General features: G+C 48.4%; 1 protein-coding gene across 1 annotated transcript; it reads left to right on the top strand.

The window, feature by feature from the left end:
- Nucleotides 1-8783: 8783 nt before the first annotated feature.
- Nucleotides 8784-17015, top strand: LOC131096518 (serine/threonine-protein kinase PAK 3-like). Its single transcript, XM_058044860.1, has 9 exons — nt 8784-8861; nt 9944-10160; nt 11764-11827; nt 12118-12166; nt 12937-13049; nt 13709-13826; nt 14652-14751; nt 15586-15782; nt 16977-17015. Exons 1-9 carry the CDS (start codon nt 8784-8786, stop codon nt 17013-17015), a joined length of 975 nt encoding a protein of 324 aa, XP_057900843.1.
- The last annotated feature ends 316 nt before the right edge of the window (nt 17016-17331 follow it).

The raw sequence follows: 17331 nt of genomic DNA, 5'->3' as shown, positions 1-17331 counted from the left end.
CCATCTTTTCAGGAATCTGTCAAGCACCCTGCCTGTATACGTTGGACCATTATCTGTTTTTATCTCCTGAGGCACACCTAATGCTGCGAATGCTTGCAGAAAATGTTGGCAAGCATGGTCTGCTGTTTCCCCTGCATGTGCTGAAGCAAAGACTGCACCTGAGAATGTATCTACAGAAACATGAACATTTTTGAGCCTCCCAAAGGATGGATATTTCGTGACATCAGCTTGCCACAACTGAAGACTTTGCAGCCCCCGCGGATTGATGGCTCCGGTAGAAGAAGGTGGCTGCACAAGCTGACAGTCTGGACAAGCACTAATGATCTCCCTCGCCTGACTCTTTGTGAGACAAAAGGACTCCATTAGCGCTTGTGCATTCTGATGAAAGAACGCATGACTCAATCTTGCCTGCTCAAAAACTTCCAGCAGTGTTTGCAAAATGGGCATTGTCAACCTGTCCGCCCGAGCATTCCCTTCCGCTAAAAATCCCGGAAGTGTCGTGTGCCCTCTAATGTGTGTGATAAAATACTCTCTTTCCCTGCTCTCTAGCAGTGTTTTCAAGTTCGTCAGATATGAGTATAAAACCTCATTACTGACTTCTTTCAAGAGCGAACCCTCCAATCTCTTGACCACACCCGCGACATATGCGGAATCTGTCACCAGATTGAGAGGTTGTTCGAACAACTGAAATGCTCGGACAACGGCTGCCAACTTCACAATTTGTGGAGAGCCCTGAACCATCCTCACATCTGATTCCCAATCCTCTGTTGTTAAGTCTCTCCACGAGATCACTGACTTGTGTGTCTTCCCTGAGCCATCTGTGAACACTGTGATCCCGTCCAAAGGTTCTTCACTTATTCTTGGTTTTGCTCAGTAGCATATTTGCGATTGCAGTATTCTATGTTGTGGAAAGTGGACTGTGCAAGTTCCTGGGAATGCTAACAATGCGATTAACAGGTCTTTCGATTGTTGCATTGCCCAATCGAAATAGTCTCGCTTCAGAGGTAGTCTGATGACTGAGAATTCTCTTCCTGCCATTGTCAGCAACCTTGTTCTCGCCTTTATGATGATTTGTGCTGCCATCTCTAAATCTGTGAGAATTGTTTCTGCAGGCCTGTGTGGTAGGAAAATCCACTCTCTGATTATCAAAGAGTCCTTTTGTGATTCATCCCATTGGAAGATCAAACCATGGAACTGTGTCTTCTTCCCCAGCACTGCCAACTGAAAAGGCAACGTTGGAACAAATCGATGTGCCTGCCTTTTCTGTATCGCGTCCATGACTTTCTCCAACTCCTTTTTCGTTTCTGGTGTGAGCGTCCTGGGAGACCGAATGTCTGTGTCTCCTCTCAAAAGATCGAGCAACGCTGGGATGTTGCTGTTTGTGATTCCCAAAACTGGCCTCATCCAGTTGATTTCTCCCAAAAGCTGTTGCAAATCATGCAGTTTGCTGATCTTGGTGCTGATCTCCATTTTTTGAGGTTTTATTTTTCTCTCTGAAATTTTCCACCCTAGATATTTCCAAGGCGCAACCTCTTGAATCTTTGAAATGCTGATTTCCAGACCTGCCTATTGTACTTCTGCGATCACACAATCACGAGCTTCTTGCAGCTCCTGTTGCGTTGACGCTGCAATGAACAAATCATCCATGTAATGAATGATCTTCACCTTCGGAAATTTCTTCCGCGCTGGTGCCAAAGCTTGTGCCATGTACCATTGACAGATCGTCGGAGAATTTTTGAGGCCTTGTGGAAGAACGACCCAATGGTACCACTGCAGAGGCGTTTCCTTGTTGATACTCGGAACTGAAAAGGCAAATCTCGGAGCATCATCTGGATGGAGTGGAATACTCCATCTGGATGGAGTGGAAAAAACAATCCTTGAGGTCAATGACCACAAGCTGTCAATCTCTGGGAATCATTGAGACAGATGGAAGTCCCAACTGAAGTGGTCCCATGTCTTCTATGACTTCGTTGATCTTCCTGAGATCATGTAACAACCTCCATTTGCCCGATAGCTTTTTCTTGATGACAAACACTGGAGAATTCCAAGGGCTGTCCGTTGGCTTGATCTGTCCCTTCTGCAATTGTTCTTGGACGAGGCCTTTCAAAGCACTCAATTTTTTCCACTCAAGAGGCCACTGATCCACCCAAACTGGATCATCTGTTTTCCATGTCAACTTAAATGTGGCGAGTGCCGCAGTGACCCCTAATAAAAATCCACTTCGATCTTCACGCCCCATTGTGCCAAAAGGTCCCGACCTCAGACTGTGATCGGCTTTTGGACGACAAAAGGACGAATGATCGCCGTCTTGTCTCCTGGTCACGTGACAACGACAGAATTCTCACTTTGCAGACACAGAGATGCTCCCCCTATGCCCGAGAGAGAACCCAATGGCGCGACCAAGCTCCAACTGCGTGGCCAAAAGATGTACGATATTACTGTTACATCCACCCCTGTGTCGAGCATACCTCTGATCGCTATTGTCCTGTTCCCACATGTCAATTGGCATGTGAGCGTGGGTCAGTCTCGACCTATGTGCTTCACCCATGTTGTATGTACTTCAACATGTTCTTTCATAGGGAAACCTTCTTCATCGAAGATTGACATGACCTCTCCAATTGTGTGTGGTGGTAATGCGAAAGCTCTCGCAACCACAGTATTTTCCGGTACAGTCAATGGTGGACAAAGCGCTCTTGCCAAAACTGTTAATTCTGTATTTTTGTCTGCTGAGACAACTGTTGGATAAACAATGAGTCCAAGAATACTGCATTTATCTTGTCCAACTATCAAAAAATCTTGTTTCTTGTATGAGTCCCCGCGGATACCCGTTGGTATCTCTGCATGACTTTCACCTAGAAAGCATACTAATTTTGAAGCTGCCAATGCACACTGTGCCCCTGGTGGGAGGAGGTCTGGGTCACTGTGGAATCGACTGAGGGTTTTGCTGAGGGCATCTGCTTGTCGCTCACTGATGATTGCCCTGTCTGCTCTTGTGACACCACCAGTACTTGTGTCTGAGCGCGCTGGCGAGTTACAGGTGTACTGCGCTTCTCGTTTCCCGGATGCGGTAACGGATTTCCGTCCACATCTGTCTGGGAATAACATTCTTTCACAGAGTGTCTTCCTTTCCTGCACCATGCACAAATTGGCCTTTCCGCCTTCTGTGCTGGCGCTGGCGTATGTGTTCATGGACAATTCCTTTTCATGTGTCCAAATTCCCCACATTTGTAGCACTGTCCTCCTGGGGGATTGTTCTTTTTCTGCATTGTCGCAAGAACTTTGTTGATGTTCTTGTCCTGCTGATGGAGTATTTTTTCGAGCATCTTCTCCAATGTCTTGTCCTCTGTTTGCCTTTCTGAATGTGCCTTTAACTGTTCTTCCCATTCCTCTCTTAATTCGTTCTTCACAATTGCTGCGACATGCTGAGGTGTTCCCACCTTGCTGCATGCCTCCACCATCTCTGCCAAGGATGGCCGTCCTGGCATGGCGCTAATCACCCGTTGACAAACTGGGTTGGCATTGCCTAAAGCCAAGCTCTCCAAGAAAGGCCTCTTCGCTTCTTTGATCGTCACCTGTCGATCCACGGCTTGCGTGAGTCGATCGATGAACGACATGAATGGCTCTGTGGGACCTTGCCTGATGCAAGAGAACGGAACATCTGGAGCTCCTGTTGGTGTAATTTGCATGATTGCCAATCGCGCTGCTTCTTTGATGTTGCTTAACACTCTTCGTGGAAGCCGCGCTGCTTGTTCCCCTGGGTTGTCATCTGGAGGATCTCCTGCTAACTGCCCTTCTGTGAGGTTCGCATTTGGCCCACCTTGATATCTATTCCGCAATTCAGAAAGATATATTCTCCACTTTTTTTCCCAGACGAGACTCTGTGTGTCAGTGAGAATCATTGCCACAATACTTCGAATATCATATGGCATGAGGTCATATGTGGTGAATGTCCCTCTTAGTAGCTGTTTGAAGTATTGTGAATTCAGCCCAAAAGTTTGAGCCGCCTTCCCTAAGTCTTTGAGTGTCTCATGACCCATCCTTTCCCACCTTGGATTCTGTCCCTGGGCATCATATGTCACCGGCATTGTCAGATCTCCTGATCCCGGAAATAAATGCTTTTCCTTTGCCAATGCTTTTCTAATTCGCTTCCAATCCATCGTCTTCACTGGCTCTTGAAATTCCTCTTCTTGAGGTTCCATGGGGATTTGCATGAATAATGGTGTTGTGGATGTCATCGGTGATTCATCGTGCCTCATTTCTCGCCTTGAGGTTTTTGGTCTCGCTCCTAAATCCGAAAAGGAAACTCGAGGATCCTCTTGATATTTCTTTTTTGCTGTATCAACTCAATGCAAGAAGCTTTTTGCTGCTTCTGCTGCTGACAGCATCCATGTCGGAACACCTTCTGATGCTGTGATCCTTATGACATCTTCTCCTTTTAGCTGTGCTTCATCTGAGCTTTCATCATCTTCATGAAATCCTGAAGTCGATGGATAATCCCTTTGTTGTGTTAACATTGTCTTCTTTGAAGTGCTTTTCTTTTTGAATATTGTTGGAAAAAATTGCTGCATTGTTGCAGTCTCGCCACAAGATGGCGCTGTGGCTCCACTGAACAGATCCGGCATGTTGTGCACCTCTGTCCTCCTCCGACTAGGTGGTGCTGTCACCGGCCTCCTCAGCTCGGATGACGGCATGAGTTCGACTGCTCTTCCTTTTCCGGTCGACTGCCGTGTCTTCTGCCTGGCTTTTAATTCAGCTGAAAATGGAGCTCGACACCAGAACGTCTCCCTTGAAGGGATGAGTCTTGGACTCCAAGGGTTTCAACTAAAGGTACCAAGTCTGAAGAAGTTGTGGAGCCCCGGGACATAGAATCCCGAGCATGGCCCCTCCTTGCCCGAGACGTCACAGGGGACCTGGCCCGCCCCCGCCCGCGCTCTGCTCTCTGCCCATGCGTGCTCTCCGAGCCGCTCCCTGTCTCTCCCGAGCTGATGTCACTCGCTCCCCCTTGTTCCACCTCCGAAGTCTCCTCCCCTTGGTCTGTCCCTGACTCTGTCTCCTCCTCCTCTGACGCTGTGTCCATTCCTCCCACCGGTGTGTACAGCCCGCCTCCCGCTGGCCCCGGGGTCCACTCCGCGATTCGGGCCGACCTCCGCACCGGGTCTGATGTCACCACCGCGCGCCTCCTGTGTCTCTCTATGGTGGCCCTTTGGGGCTGCGCAGTTTCCCCCAATTCGCCGCCCGTGTTTAACGCTCCTGCGCTGGTTTGTGACTCCCCCCCCCCGGGGTTTTTGCGAGTTTTGCCCGCCGCGCGCATCTCTGCTACCCTGCCGGCTGGGGCGGCCGCCACCCCCGGCGCTGCGCTGACAAAAGCCGCACCGGAACTCGGGTCTCCCGTTATCTCTTCACTCGTGCCTCCCGCCTGCACCACCGCAGCCTGGCTGCCCTGCTCTGCCACTGCGCCGCCGCGAGTAAGTGTCCCCCCCGATCCCTTCTCTCCCCCCTGCATCCCCCCTTCCGATCCGGACTCCCCTGTACTCTCCAGGGTTTCAGGACGCTTTAGGAGTTTCCTGGGGTTTCTGGGTTTTGGGATCAGAGGTTTTAATACTATTTCCTGCTCTCTTTCCTCGAGAGCCCTTTCCCCCTGGCTTCTTGAAGCCAGAGCTAATTTTTTCCTGGAGCTTTGCTCCCCTCCTCCTTCTGAGGGTGCCGCAACTTTTCGTTGCTCTTCCAGTCTTTTTGACTGCACCAAAATGCCTTCTAGCATGGTCTTGCTGGCGAGAGCAGCTTTAACGCTGTCTCATCTTTTTTCGTTGCTAAGAGATATAAATGTCTATTAATTTCTTGCCAAAACCCCACTTCGAATAGCAGGCATGTTTCTGCAAGTGGATAATTGAGCCTCGCCCACCACAATAACTGTTTTAATTCTTTCTTTGGGATCCCTTCCGTGTATGATTCAGCCACGCCTTGTAAGGCGGACAAAATTTCCCACTGTTCCTGGGAGAGTGTGCCCCCCATGTTCTTATTTTTGACCTTCTCACCGAATCTGTCGTCAGAGCGGTCCGAAGGCTCCCGGTCTCCGTCCAGCAGGTCACAGGAGAAGGAATCAGAGGCGCCTTTCTGGTTCCGATCCGGGCTGCTCTGCTACGAACTTTCTTCGGAAGAAGCTGAGAGATATAATTCTCAGTGACTGCTGTTTTTTTGCAGACTCTTCTGGCCGTTTTTTTTTTCTTTTTTCTTCAGGCTTCTCTCCTCAGGAGCTATCAGTGCTCTCCTGGGAACTCGTCCTAGATCGGAGCTGCCCTCTTGGCTCTTCAGCCCTTCAGCTCTTCAGCTCTTCAGGGCTGATCCCCCCCAAAAGGTTTGGTGGGGAGTAGCCTACGCAGCGAATGCCACTTGTCAGTTTCTCGGCTGTTTAGGTGACCTGGAAAGGCCCGGGGTGGCCTTGGACAGCCCGCGCTTCAAAGGACGAGAAGAGACTTCTGATCTTTTCTCGGTCTCGCTGTTTATTAATTGTTTATCTAAAAGATTTTCTCTTGGCCCGACAGAGGTCTGCACAGCAGCCAGCCATGAGCACACCGAGAGCCCCCAGGGCGGTCACCTATCTTTATACTCAAAATTACGTATACAATATTTATTATTTTTCCCCAATACCTTTTACCTTTATTAACCAGTGCACTTTTAGTAATAACCAATCCCAAAGTGCCAACATCACGACAGAAGATGGAGGCCAAGAAGAAGAAGAAGAAGAAGAAGAAGAAGAAGAGGACACTCCCCAATTCCTCCATCTTACTTCTTTAGACCCCCCTGTACAGAAATCTTAAACCCTGTGTCTTACATTTTAATTAACTTATCCCTTCACCATTCACCCCAGTGAAATCCTCCTATCCTCATACAGGTGTCATCTCCTGTGTAGGATCAAAATCCAGCCACCAGACACTTCTGGCAATATTCCAGGACTCCCGAGCCCCCCAAGGGTGGTCTCGGTCACTCTGCACCTCAGTCCTGAGGTGCTGAGATCCCACACTAGTACTATATTAAAACTGTACTAAAGAGATACTGTACTAGAAAGCTACTAAAGAAAAACTCGTGACTGTCTGGAGACAGTCACGACACAGCTTTTATCTAATTAGCCAATCAAGCTCAACAACTATCACTAAAATTCAATTAACAAATCACTTTCAGTAAACAATCACTATAACACATTCTGCATACACTAAACAACAAGAACAGCCAGTAGAGATAATTTTTTTCTCTTCTTCTCTAAGTTTCTCACTACCTTCCCTTAAAAAAAACCTAGAAGAGAGAACTAGATCTCTCTCTGTTCAAATAATGTAAATAACATAGCACAGTAAAGAGAGATTATAAAAGTGAGATCTGTCTATCTATCTATTTGAATCTTCCTGGCTCTGCTCCAAAGCAGTGGAAGATGCAAAGCTCACCTAATGGCATCCCTTCAGGACAGGAGTAGAGACAAGTTCCATTGACTGATCCTGAGCAGGCAGAGATGTTTCCCCCTCCAGAGATGGTTGTTTTTTCCCCTCATGTTTTCCTCCTCCAGCCTCTTGTGCCCTGAAGCCTTCTTTTTATCCTTTAAATTTTTGCATGGCCTAAGGGAGTGGAACTATCCCATTGACTTTGCTCATACATGCATTACATGACAAATGGTTTCCTTCACTGGCATCCCCAGGGCTGTGTAAGTGCATTCGTTAATGGGGCCTTATGAGAAACTGTTACTGCTGGTCAGAATTCTCAGTTGACAAAAGAGGGAGAAGAAACACCTTGGTCCTCCTCCATATACTGAGGTGGCCATAGAGGTTCTCTGACTTCCATCAGAGATCTTTGCATGCATCCTCATCTCCTGAATGACCCGGTTTTCTAACGAGTGTGTGGATGTCAGGAGGGAGGAATGCTGGTGCAGGCCTGAAGAGAAGGTGAACTCCAGAAGTGTCTCTCACAGGGAGTGAGCTCACCCAGGAAGCCCCTGCAGAGCCAGGATGGAGCTGTGGGACAGGGCGGGGTGTCAGTCACTACTGAAAGACAAACAGGACATGGCAGAAACAGAGGGAGGCCCTCACCAGACCCTTGAGAAATGCCACTCCTTCCCTGTCAGCTGTCTGAGAGGCTGTTGGAGCTTCAGTCCCAGATGGCCCCTGATTGTAGGGCCAGGGTCACTTTGGAATCTGTGCCTCCCCTCAGGCAGAGAACGACCCAGGAGAGCAGCAGCACAGTGCTTTGGGAACATGTTAGCCCAGCAGCCTTTGAGTCTTGGCCCACAAAGGGCGTATGGGAAGTTGAAACCCATCTTCTCTTGCTTTCTGTGCAGGTGCTTCTAGAGAAAGAGCAGGAGCACACTGCCTCATCTGAGCTGCCATGCCAGACTCAGGGAGAGCTGATCCCAGCCCGAGAGCAGGAAGAGCAGCTCAGGCAGCAGGTGGAAGAGCCACAGGAGAATGGCCAGGTGAGCCTGACTGGCCAGGTGACAGAGGGAAGGGCAGGAAGAGGGGCATAAACCAGAGCTCTTGGGACTGAGGAGGCCAGGAGTGCCACTGGCAATGGAAGCACAGGGCCTTGGAATCTGCAGAGATCAGCACCAGGACAGGATGGTTACAGTGGAAGCAGAGCTGGGTAGGGAAGCAGAAAGAAGGGGCTGAATAAATGTGATTTTGAGGCTAAAAGAGGGAAAAGCTGAGCTTGATGGCAGCTCTCAGTCACTTGCTCTGCTTTTGTGTGCACAGAACATCAAGGCAGAGCCACAAGCAGAGCTGCCTGAAGCTCAGAGTGACATCATGGCAGTGAAGAGGAGGAATGAAGACATCCAAGAGGAGAAGACTCTCCCTATGCAGAAGAGCAATCAACAAAAACAGGTGAATGAAGGAATGGCAGCCACTCCACTCATGTAAGAGAGTACTTTCCATTGTTGTTTACAGAAAATTGACAAACAGATGCAGGCACAGCTGCAGGAAATTGAGGCTAGGACCAAGGCAAGGAAGAAGAGGCCAGATGAAAAAATTAAAATCATCAAAGAGAAAATGAATTGCCTCCTTCAGGAGCAAAAGGCTCTAGAAAAGCGAGTGAAATAGCACTAGGCACTGCAGTCACCCAAGGGGTGGTTTCTGCCCTCCTTGCCTTTCCAGTGCAGAGCAGCAGGGGTGGGTGATGCCTCTGAGTGCCATCCTGATGAGGCCTCTGTCAGAGCTGCTCTCAAGGATCTCAGAGCTGCTCTGCTGGATCTCAGCTGATGGTCTAGACAGTGGCATTACTCCTCTGGCCATTTAGCCAGCAGTCATCCAAATGAACTCCTGCTGACTTCTTCCCGGTGACCTTGTTTCTTGAGGTGTTTTTGCAGGTGAACATGGTCACTCACATAGGTTTGGAATACGAGCTACAAGCTGTCTGTATCCCTTGTGAATAATCTGCTCCTGTCCTTTCCTTTACTTTCTTCCCAGTCGATGTCTCCTGGCTGACAGGGACAAGCTGTAGTCTCTGACTGCTTTGTTCTGTTTGACTTGAGGTGAAAGTGTTGCCATCCTACCTGGCAGCCTGCAGAGGGTTCCAGCAAATGACAGGCAACCAAGAGCCCCGAGGCTGGCATGAGGCCCAGGAACTGACCCACCCAGAGATGCTGCAGGATAAGCACGTCCCGAGGAAGGTGCAGAAAAAGAGAATTTCATAGCAGGAGGTAGAACATTAGAATGAGGAGCTGCAAATATATCTGCAGACCTAGGAGGGGGAAAGGAGTCTTTGGGAGGAAGTGGAGCAGTCGTTGCTGCAGTCATCCTTTAGAACAAGAAACTGGCTATAAACTCGAGTCAAATCAGCCTTTGGTTTTGACCATTTGGTTTCACCAGTGGACATCCAAAGCAATCCTGTTGAGGAGCTCTGCATGTGGCTGACAGCAGCTTCCTAAGGGCTTGCATTTCAAATGGCAATCTCTCTTGCATTTCAGGGCAATCTCTGCCACACCTTCCTGACATCAACTCATTTCTTGTCTCAGATCTACACCGACTCTGACACTGAAGCTGCAGCAGAAGCAGCAGTGCCATCCCAAGGAGCCTTTGCTCCCCAGCTGAAGAAGTGGAGCCTGAGCCCTTGGTTCACCTGCCGTGCTGACCCAGCTGCTGCTCAGCAACAGGAGACGGCGGGTGACTCCCTGGAGCAACAGAGTAGGTCTGATATCTTTCTTATGTGAGGGACAGTGTGTTGTGTGCACATGTCAGCATAGCTGTAACAGAGGGTTTTGCTCAGTTTAGTGTCGCAGAAGTGCTGGCAGTGCTCAGAGGCAGTAAGAGAGAGCTCTGGGTGTTCCTGCTGCCTCTGAGGGCAGCTTAGACTGGCTGGAGTTTGCCTGGGCTTCCTTCTCCACCGAAGTCAGAAGAAGGGATTGTTCCTGGATCAGCAGAAGGCTGTGACTGCTTGAGTCCCAGCCACTGGCAGAAGGCCTGCTGAGATCAGTCTCTAGGAGAACACATCAAGCCCTCTCTGATTCTGCAGCACAACCCAATGAATCTGCTTCTTGCCCGTAACAGCTGCCAGTGCTGTGCTCTCAGATAAGATCTGGCAGGGTTGAGAAGAGAGCCCAGTGGATTCTGTGTCTGCCATCACCTGTTGGGACAAAAAGGGCACTGATCTGTGCCTCAGTGTGGCTGATCTCAAAGCCCATCCTGTTGTGTCCTGAATGGGGGCAACAGCTTGTCCGGGGCTCAGGCTCACTCTGGCTTCTTCCCATCAGTGCCTGTCAGTGCTCATGCTTGGGCTTTGCCAGCCTTGTTGTGGTCGCTGCCCTGCCCCTGAGGGCTGTGGGAATGCAGAGGCTGGAGCCTTCCTTAGCTGGGAGGGTCCCGCTGCTGCCCGGCTGCTGCAGCGCGGAGCTGCCTGAGGCTGCAGCCCCTGCTCTGGGCCGGCTTCTGCCTTGCACGGCCTGGACTCACAAGAGGGTGAGCATCTCCTCTGGGTAGCTCTCTGTGTCACAGGGGCGCCTGAGGAGCACTGCTGTCCTCTGTGCCCGTGCCCGCTGTGCCGAGTTTGGAAGATGGGGACGTGTGCGGTGCCGAGAGGGCGAGTGCAATGGGAGCGACTGATCCGCACTGTCAGGGTGAAGAGAAGCGGCGCGGTTCTTCACGTGGGGCACGGTCAAGGGCGTCTTTGAGCTCAGCCTGCTCATACAGGGTGAAGGTCCTGATGCTGAAAGCCCCGTCGGGATTGGTTCTAGCATGAGCTGCTCTGGTTTACAAACACAGAGGCATTCTTCTGGCAAACTGCTGCAAGGTGGAAAAGATGGGAACACTTGGCAATATTCCCCCTGTTCTGAACTTGGCATCTGTTCAGAGGAATTGATTCTAGATGTCCAGGTGCATTTAATCTTAGCAACTAGGAAACCTTTTCTAAATCTCACAGTGTTTATTCCCAAGAAAACAAAGGCACTGTTAGTTCCAGCTCTCTTTAATATTTCTAGATGACAAATTTACTTGCCTTGGTAGGTATTCTCTTCTGGTCTCAGTCTCCTCTGAATGTATCTCCCTGTGTTTCCCTGTGTGCCTGCTGTCAAGAGGTCTCTCACTTCAAAGGATGCCAGAAATCAGTCTCTGTGCCAGCCACTTGTGCTGTTGGCCTGCTGTTCTTTTCTTGTTTTCCAGTTCCTGTTCCTGTTGTTGTTAGCCAGCTGTCCACAAAGGGAGGGCTCAGAGCCCCAGACAGTGGGGCTGCCTTTTGTATCTCCTAGAAGGGGGGATCTCTGCTTTAAAGTGAACATCTTGCATTTTCTCTCAGGGAGAATGGTGAAGATGGAAAATCCTATTCTAAAATACATTGAACTGGAAAATATTGGCAGTGGGTGAGTCCAAGCAATGTTAATTGTACAAAACTATGCATCAGATGTTTTGCTGGTGGAATAGATATCAAGTGTGAAGTCAGACAAGCTGCAAATGTGTTCAGGCACTGGGCTTAGATTGTCAGTGCTGATTAGAATTTCTAAGTGTGCTCAGAAGGCCTTGTCAAAGACATCTCCATGCTTCCAGTGTCCTGCAGGTCTTAGGCATCTACAGCACAGATCTCCTATGTGGGCTGGCTTTCACTGCAAGGTCTAAATGGCTTCTCCTTTCTCTGCTTCTGTTTTGTTTCTAGGGGGTTTGGAGATGTTTGTAAAGCACTCGACACTGCCACAGGAGGAGAGGTAAATGTGAACAGCCCCTGCAGACTCTGCTGCACTCGAGGGCTTTCCCCTCTGGTGTGAGCTGTGGCTGGAGCTTTGGGCAGAGCTGTGCTGAAAAGGCACAAGAAGCACAGACTGGTGCCAGCCCACAGAACACATTTGGGACTTTGTCCTCCTCAGCTGGAAGGAAGGCACGGAGGGCAGCGGTTCCTTTCAGAGAAGGATGCGCTCACTGGCTCTCCATTGCTAAAACAAAGGTGGTGCCTTCGAGCACCTCACTGCTCTTTGGGGCTACAGCTTCAGAGTCCTGAATTCTCATTTCTGGCTGCCAGCAAATCCATCTGAAAGTTACTGGTAGTTCCTTGGCCACCTGCAGTGCTGCACTTGGGAACTGCTTATAGGGAGAGATCTGCAAGGGGTCCCTGAAAGCCCTAAGCCCTGCCCATATCACAAGATGTATCCACAGCTTATTAAGGCATGGATTACTTCTTCTGAGTCCCAAACAAAGCAGCAGAGAATGTGGTCAGAGGTTTGTGGGTGATAGCTGAGACACCGCTGTTACCAAGTGGACAAGGCAAAATGTCAGTGGCTCCACGTGTCCTGTAACTGGCTCCCAAGGGAGCAGAGAAATGGGCTGTTGGAATGTCAGTTCCTAATGACTGCAGTGCCTAATCACAAGGCAGTTTGGCACAGCTCAACTGTGTCATTGCAAAATGTCATTGCTCTCTCCATGTGCCTTGTGGTCTTGTGCCACCAACCTGTCAAGTTACTGATTTTCAATGTCATTTTAGGTGGCCATAAAGAAAATACACCTTCAAGGACTGAGGAAGAAGGAACTAAAAGTCAATGAACTCATGGTCATGAAGGTGAATAGGAATCCCAACCTCTTCAACTGTTTAGACAGGTGAGTTTTGCTTTTGTCCCATGAATATTTGTTCACATATTGCAAACATGCAAGATAAAATCCCTCTTTGCTCACTGGCAGAAAATAGAGATGTAATTATTGGCAAATTATTATTCCTCTTTTCATCTCCAGTGGATGGGTAAAGATTCCATTTTGTCTGCATGAATCTTCGCTGGCACATGGTATTTGAAAATTGTTCAAAAACCCGGATGAGTCGTGTCTTACAAAATCAATGATCTCCATATTCACAGCCACCACTTTGTTTTGGAGTTTGATTTTTTTTTCAAGTGTCTTCTTACGTCCAGGTAAACTAACAAGGATTTCCTTTGGATTGTTGCCACTGTTTTCCATTGCTATGCATCCCAGGAAGACTAGGTGCTTTTTTCCAGAAACACCATGCGTGACAGAATTTTTATCTGGGCTGTTTCTAAACTGCACTAATTTTGCTTGCTGCCCATCTAAGACATCTCCTTTTTTGCAGCTGTGCCTTTCTCCTTGAGACTGCACAGATGGCAAACAATGCACAGCCAAGAGGGAGTGTCTCTTCTTTTATTTTGTCTTTGTCTCAAAGGGACCTGAAAAGAAGAATCAACCCATCTTTTCCAAACAGCAACCTAGCCATGTACATTCATCTCCATGCCCTTGTTTCCTTCTTTCAGCTACTTTGTGGGTGAGGAACTGTCCCTGGTTATGGAGTACATGGATGGAGGCACTCTGAGCAATGTCATCAGCCAGACCTGCCTGCCTGAAGATGAGATGGCAGCCATCAGTCGGGAGGTCAGCAATCCCATCTGTGTTTCCAGGGGCTTCGGCAGGATTGTCTGGGAAACAAGGGCTCAGAGCTGGAGTGATTTCCTGTGCCAAGCTTTGTTTCTGTGTTGCTGCTCTTCTATGGGCTAGTAAAAGCATCTCAAGTGAAAGGCCTGCCAGTGCCCCTGCACTCCCTGTACTCAGTGCCAGTACTCTTATCTCCTGCTATTGTATTCTCGCTCTGTCTCTTGTATTTGTATTTGCTGTTCTCCACTTTGCCTCTCTAAATCTTTGCCTGGAGTCTTTGTTCTCTGCATTCCTTGCCTGTAAAAGCAAAAGTGCTGGTGGCAGGATTTGAAATGATCAGCAAAGAAAAAAGACTCATTTCTCACTGTCCTCAGCTGAAAAGGATAGTAGTGCTTCCGGAAAGTGACTGGTGTGATACTTCAAGCCTGTGCTGAAGCCAGCAAGAAAATCTTTGTCATGCAGCCTCCCACCCAAAAGTGATCCATTTCACACCAAAGGGAGAGACTTTTCCTTTCAAAACCCCTCCTTTGTCCTCTTCATGGAAAAGTCATGTCCACTGCAGCAGGAGTCATCCTGGCTGGTTTGCAGGGGACAGCCTACAACAGCAGGTGCTGTTGCTCTTTCAAAAGCTGACGTGCCTTTCCTCAGAAAGGTCCTGCTCTGCAAGTGTTGGAGCAGCAAGCTCTTCCTCTCAGTGGCCATTACTGTTCTGCCATTACTCCCCATTCCCCTGGAGAGGGAATCTTTTAGGTTCTTTGTTTCCTTTCTTGGGTGATGAAATCACATCACTCATTTTTGCCCTCCTGTTTCTGTTTTCTCGCTCAGTGCCTGCAAGGACTGGATTTTCTTCATTCAAACCATGTTATCCACCAAGATGTGAAGAGCACATCCTTCTCAGAACCGATGGCTCTGTCCAGCTGGGTCAGTATATTCTTGGTCAGGTGTGTCACAGACATCTTTTGTGAAAAATCCTTTCTTTAGGATTTTTCCCTCTCCTGGGAAGCTGAGGCCCCAGAGAAAGAATGTAAACAATGGTTATCTGCTGCTGTGGAATGCAACAGGTGCACCTGTGATTTTCCCATGTTGCATATTTACAATTAAGGGCCAATCAAAGACCAAGTTCTCTCTGGGAAAGAATCATAGAGAGCTCCTTGGTTGATTCATTCCTTTTCTATTCCTAGCATAGCAAGCTTCTGAACTTTTTTCTCTATTCCTATTAGAATAGTCATAATGTATTATATATCATAAATTAATAAATCCAGCCTTCTGATCATGAAGTCAAGATTCTCATCTATCTCTTCAATCCTGCAACCCTTGAAAGCCCGGCAACACAGGTGCAGCGTTCCAGGCATGTGGGTGTGGGGCTGCTTGGAGTCACTGCCAGCTCCCCAAAAATGGTGCTGGTGGCAGTGCAGGGACCCCTGCTGCAAGCTGAGGGCACAGTTGCGATGTGCACAAAGGTGTAAGGAATCACAAGCAGTTAAGAGTGGCCTTGCTCTGTGTGTGTCCCTTCCAGACAGAGGGAGCTACAATCTAAAGCTTCAGGGGAATAAAGTCCACTGCTGTGAGCAGCATTAAGAAACTTGGGATTTTTTGGAAGTGGCCAATTCCATACTCCCTTGGCTAAAGCCCCAAGGAAATCGAGTGTGGACAGTTTTCCAGGAGATTCAACAGCACATTCTTAGCCTGAGGGTGGGGAATTCTTTTGCTTGGTTTCCTAGTTGGAGCTGGCTTTCACGGTTTGTTGTTTTCTCCACAGCTGACTTTGGCCTCTTTGCTCAGCTCAGCCCTGAGCAGGGCAGACGGAGCTCCGTGGCCGGCGCTGCTGGGTGGCTGGCGCCTGAAGTGGTGACAGGTCAACCATGTGGCCCCAAAGTGGACATATGGTCTTTGGGAATTGTGAGCATCGAAATGGTGGAACAAGAAGTTCCTTCCTGGAATGCAACTCCTGTCTTGGTAAGGTGCAAATACTCACTGATCCCACTGTCTTTCTCACCTGTCCCATGTTCTGTGTGCCATTGGACAAAATCCCATTGCCATCTGCTGGCACCACTTCCACCAAGGTCCCCTTCTAAAAATGCCCCCGCAACACATCAGCATCTACTCTAGCTTTGGTTGTATCAGAAAGGGAAGTGGCAGTTCAGAAACCTAACCAGTTCAGAAAGCTGCCATTTTGGCCTCCAGCCATGCCTGTCATTTCTCACTTATTTTTTGAACAATGTTGGAACTCTGTTTCTGAAGGACAAGAATTTTTCAGTGGAGAGGGTAGACATATGATAAACATCCTGAGAAATGCAGATTACACCTTCCCAGTTTCAATTTTATAGAAAACATAAGAAAAAAAGGAAAAAGAAAAGTAAACAAAAAAGAAAAAGAGAAAAAAACTACTACCAAAGCAATGCCCAAGCAGTTCTGGTTTCTTTTTCATTTTTTTAAACACAGCTCTTCTCTTCTATTCTGTAGCATCTTTTCCAAAACCTGTGGGTCTTCGAAACATTCAGGCTTTCAAGTCATCTGTACATTGTTCAGTCATGTGTGTGGGTGGCCTGGATAAGTTTAGGATGTGTTTTTCTCTGACTGCAGTTAGAATTGTTTGCCAAACCCTTGGCTGTTTCTTGGTACTTTAACAAGTTGATGATGCAGGCAGGTGCCTGGGCTGGGATCCAGCGTGGGCAGTTGACACCGGTGCTGTGTTTCTTTACCACAGGAGCAGGGCCATCCCTGGCCTGCACAGTTCTAATGACAGGGAGGACTCCAGCTCCCCACCATGGCCAGTGGCTGAGCTCAGCTGAGAGTCAGGATAAAACCCTCTTTTTCACCTCTGGTGATGTGGGAAAAGGACAGAAAGCTGCATAAATTATTTGTACACAAGTGGAGTGCATTGCCATTTCCGGCTTTGAAATTCTCCTTTGGGTTAAAGAGGATAATAGCAAAGTCTCTTTGATCACCATCTATTTCAGTGCCACGAGCACAGAGTTATGACAGTGGTGGGAATTTTTATGGAGACTCCAAGGCCTCTTGCCATTGTTATTTTTGTCTATTTGAGATGGATTCTGCAAGTTGAGGTTTGAATAGTTCCAAGTCGGTGTCTTATGCTTCTAAATACCATCTTGCAAAAGCAGAATGAGCTCTCTCCCTCTGACTTGTCAGCGTGTTAGAGCTTGGTTCCACATGAACCACGCTGGATAAGGATCAGCTGATGTCTTGCCAATCTACACTGTAATTCCTTGGCCTGAGGAGTATCAGAAAGACCTGCTGAGCTCCATGGACACTGTCAGCTGCCTGGAAGTGAGCATCCTTGGCCTTGCTGAAGAAACTGGAGCTCAGCTAAGGTTATGTTATGTTTGCCCAATTATCCCATATTACAGCGACCTGATGAGGTCTTCCAGGGTGAGAGAAGGACAAAAATCTTGTTTCATGATCAGAAGGCTGGATTTATTGATATATGATATATAATACATTATTACTATACTAAAAAGAATAAGGAGAGAAGTGGCAGAGACTG

This window comes from Melospiza georgiana, unplaced genomic scaffold (genome assembly GCF_028018845.1).
Source record: "Melospiza georgiana isolate bMelGeo1 unplaced genomic scaffold, bMelGeo1.pri scaffold_42, whole genome shotgun sequence".
In the NCBI taxonomy this organism is placed as follows: domain Eukaryota; kingdom Metazoa; phylum Chordata; class Aves; order Passeriformes; family Passerellidae; genus Melospiza; species Melospiza georgiana.
The sequence above is the reverse complement of the archived record's forward strand: the minus strand, read 5'-3'. Positions and strand labels throughout refer to the sequence as shown.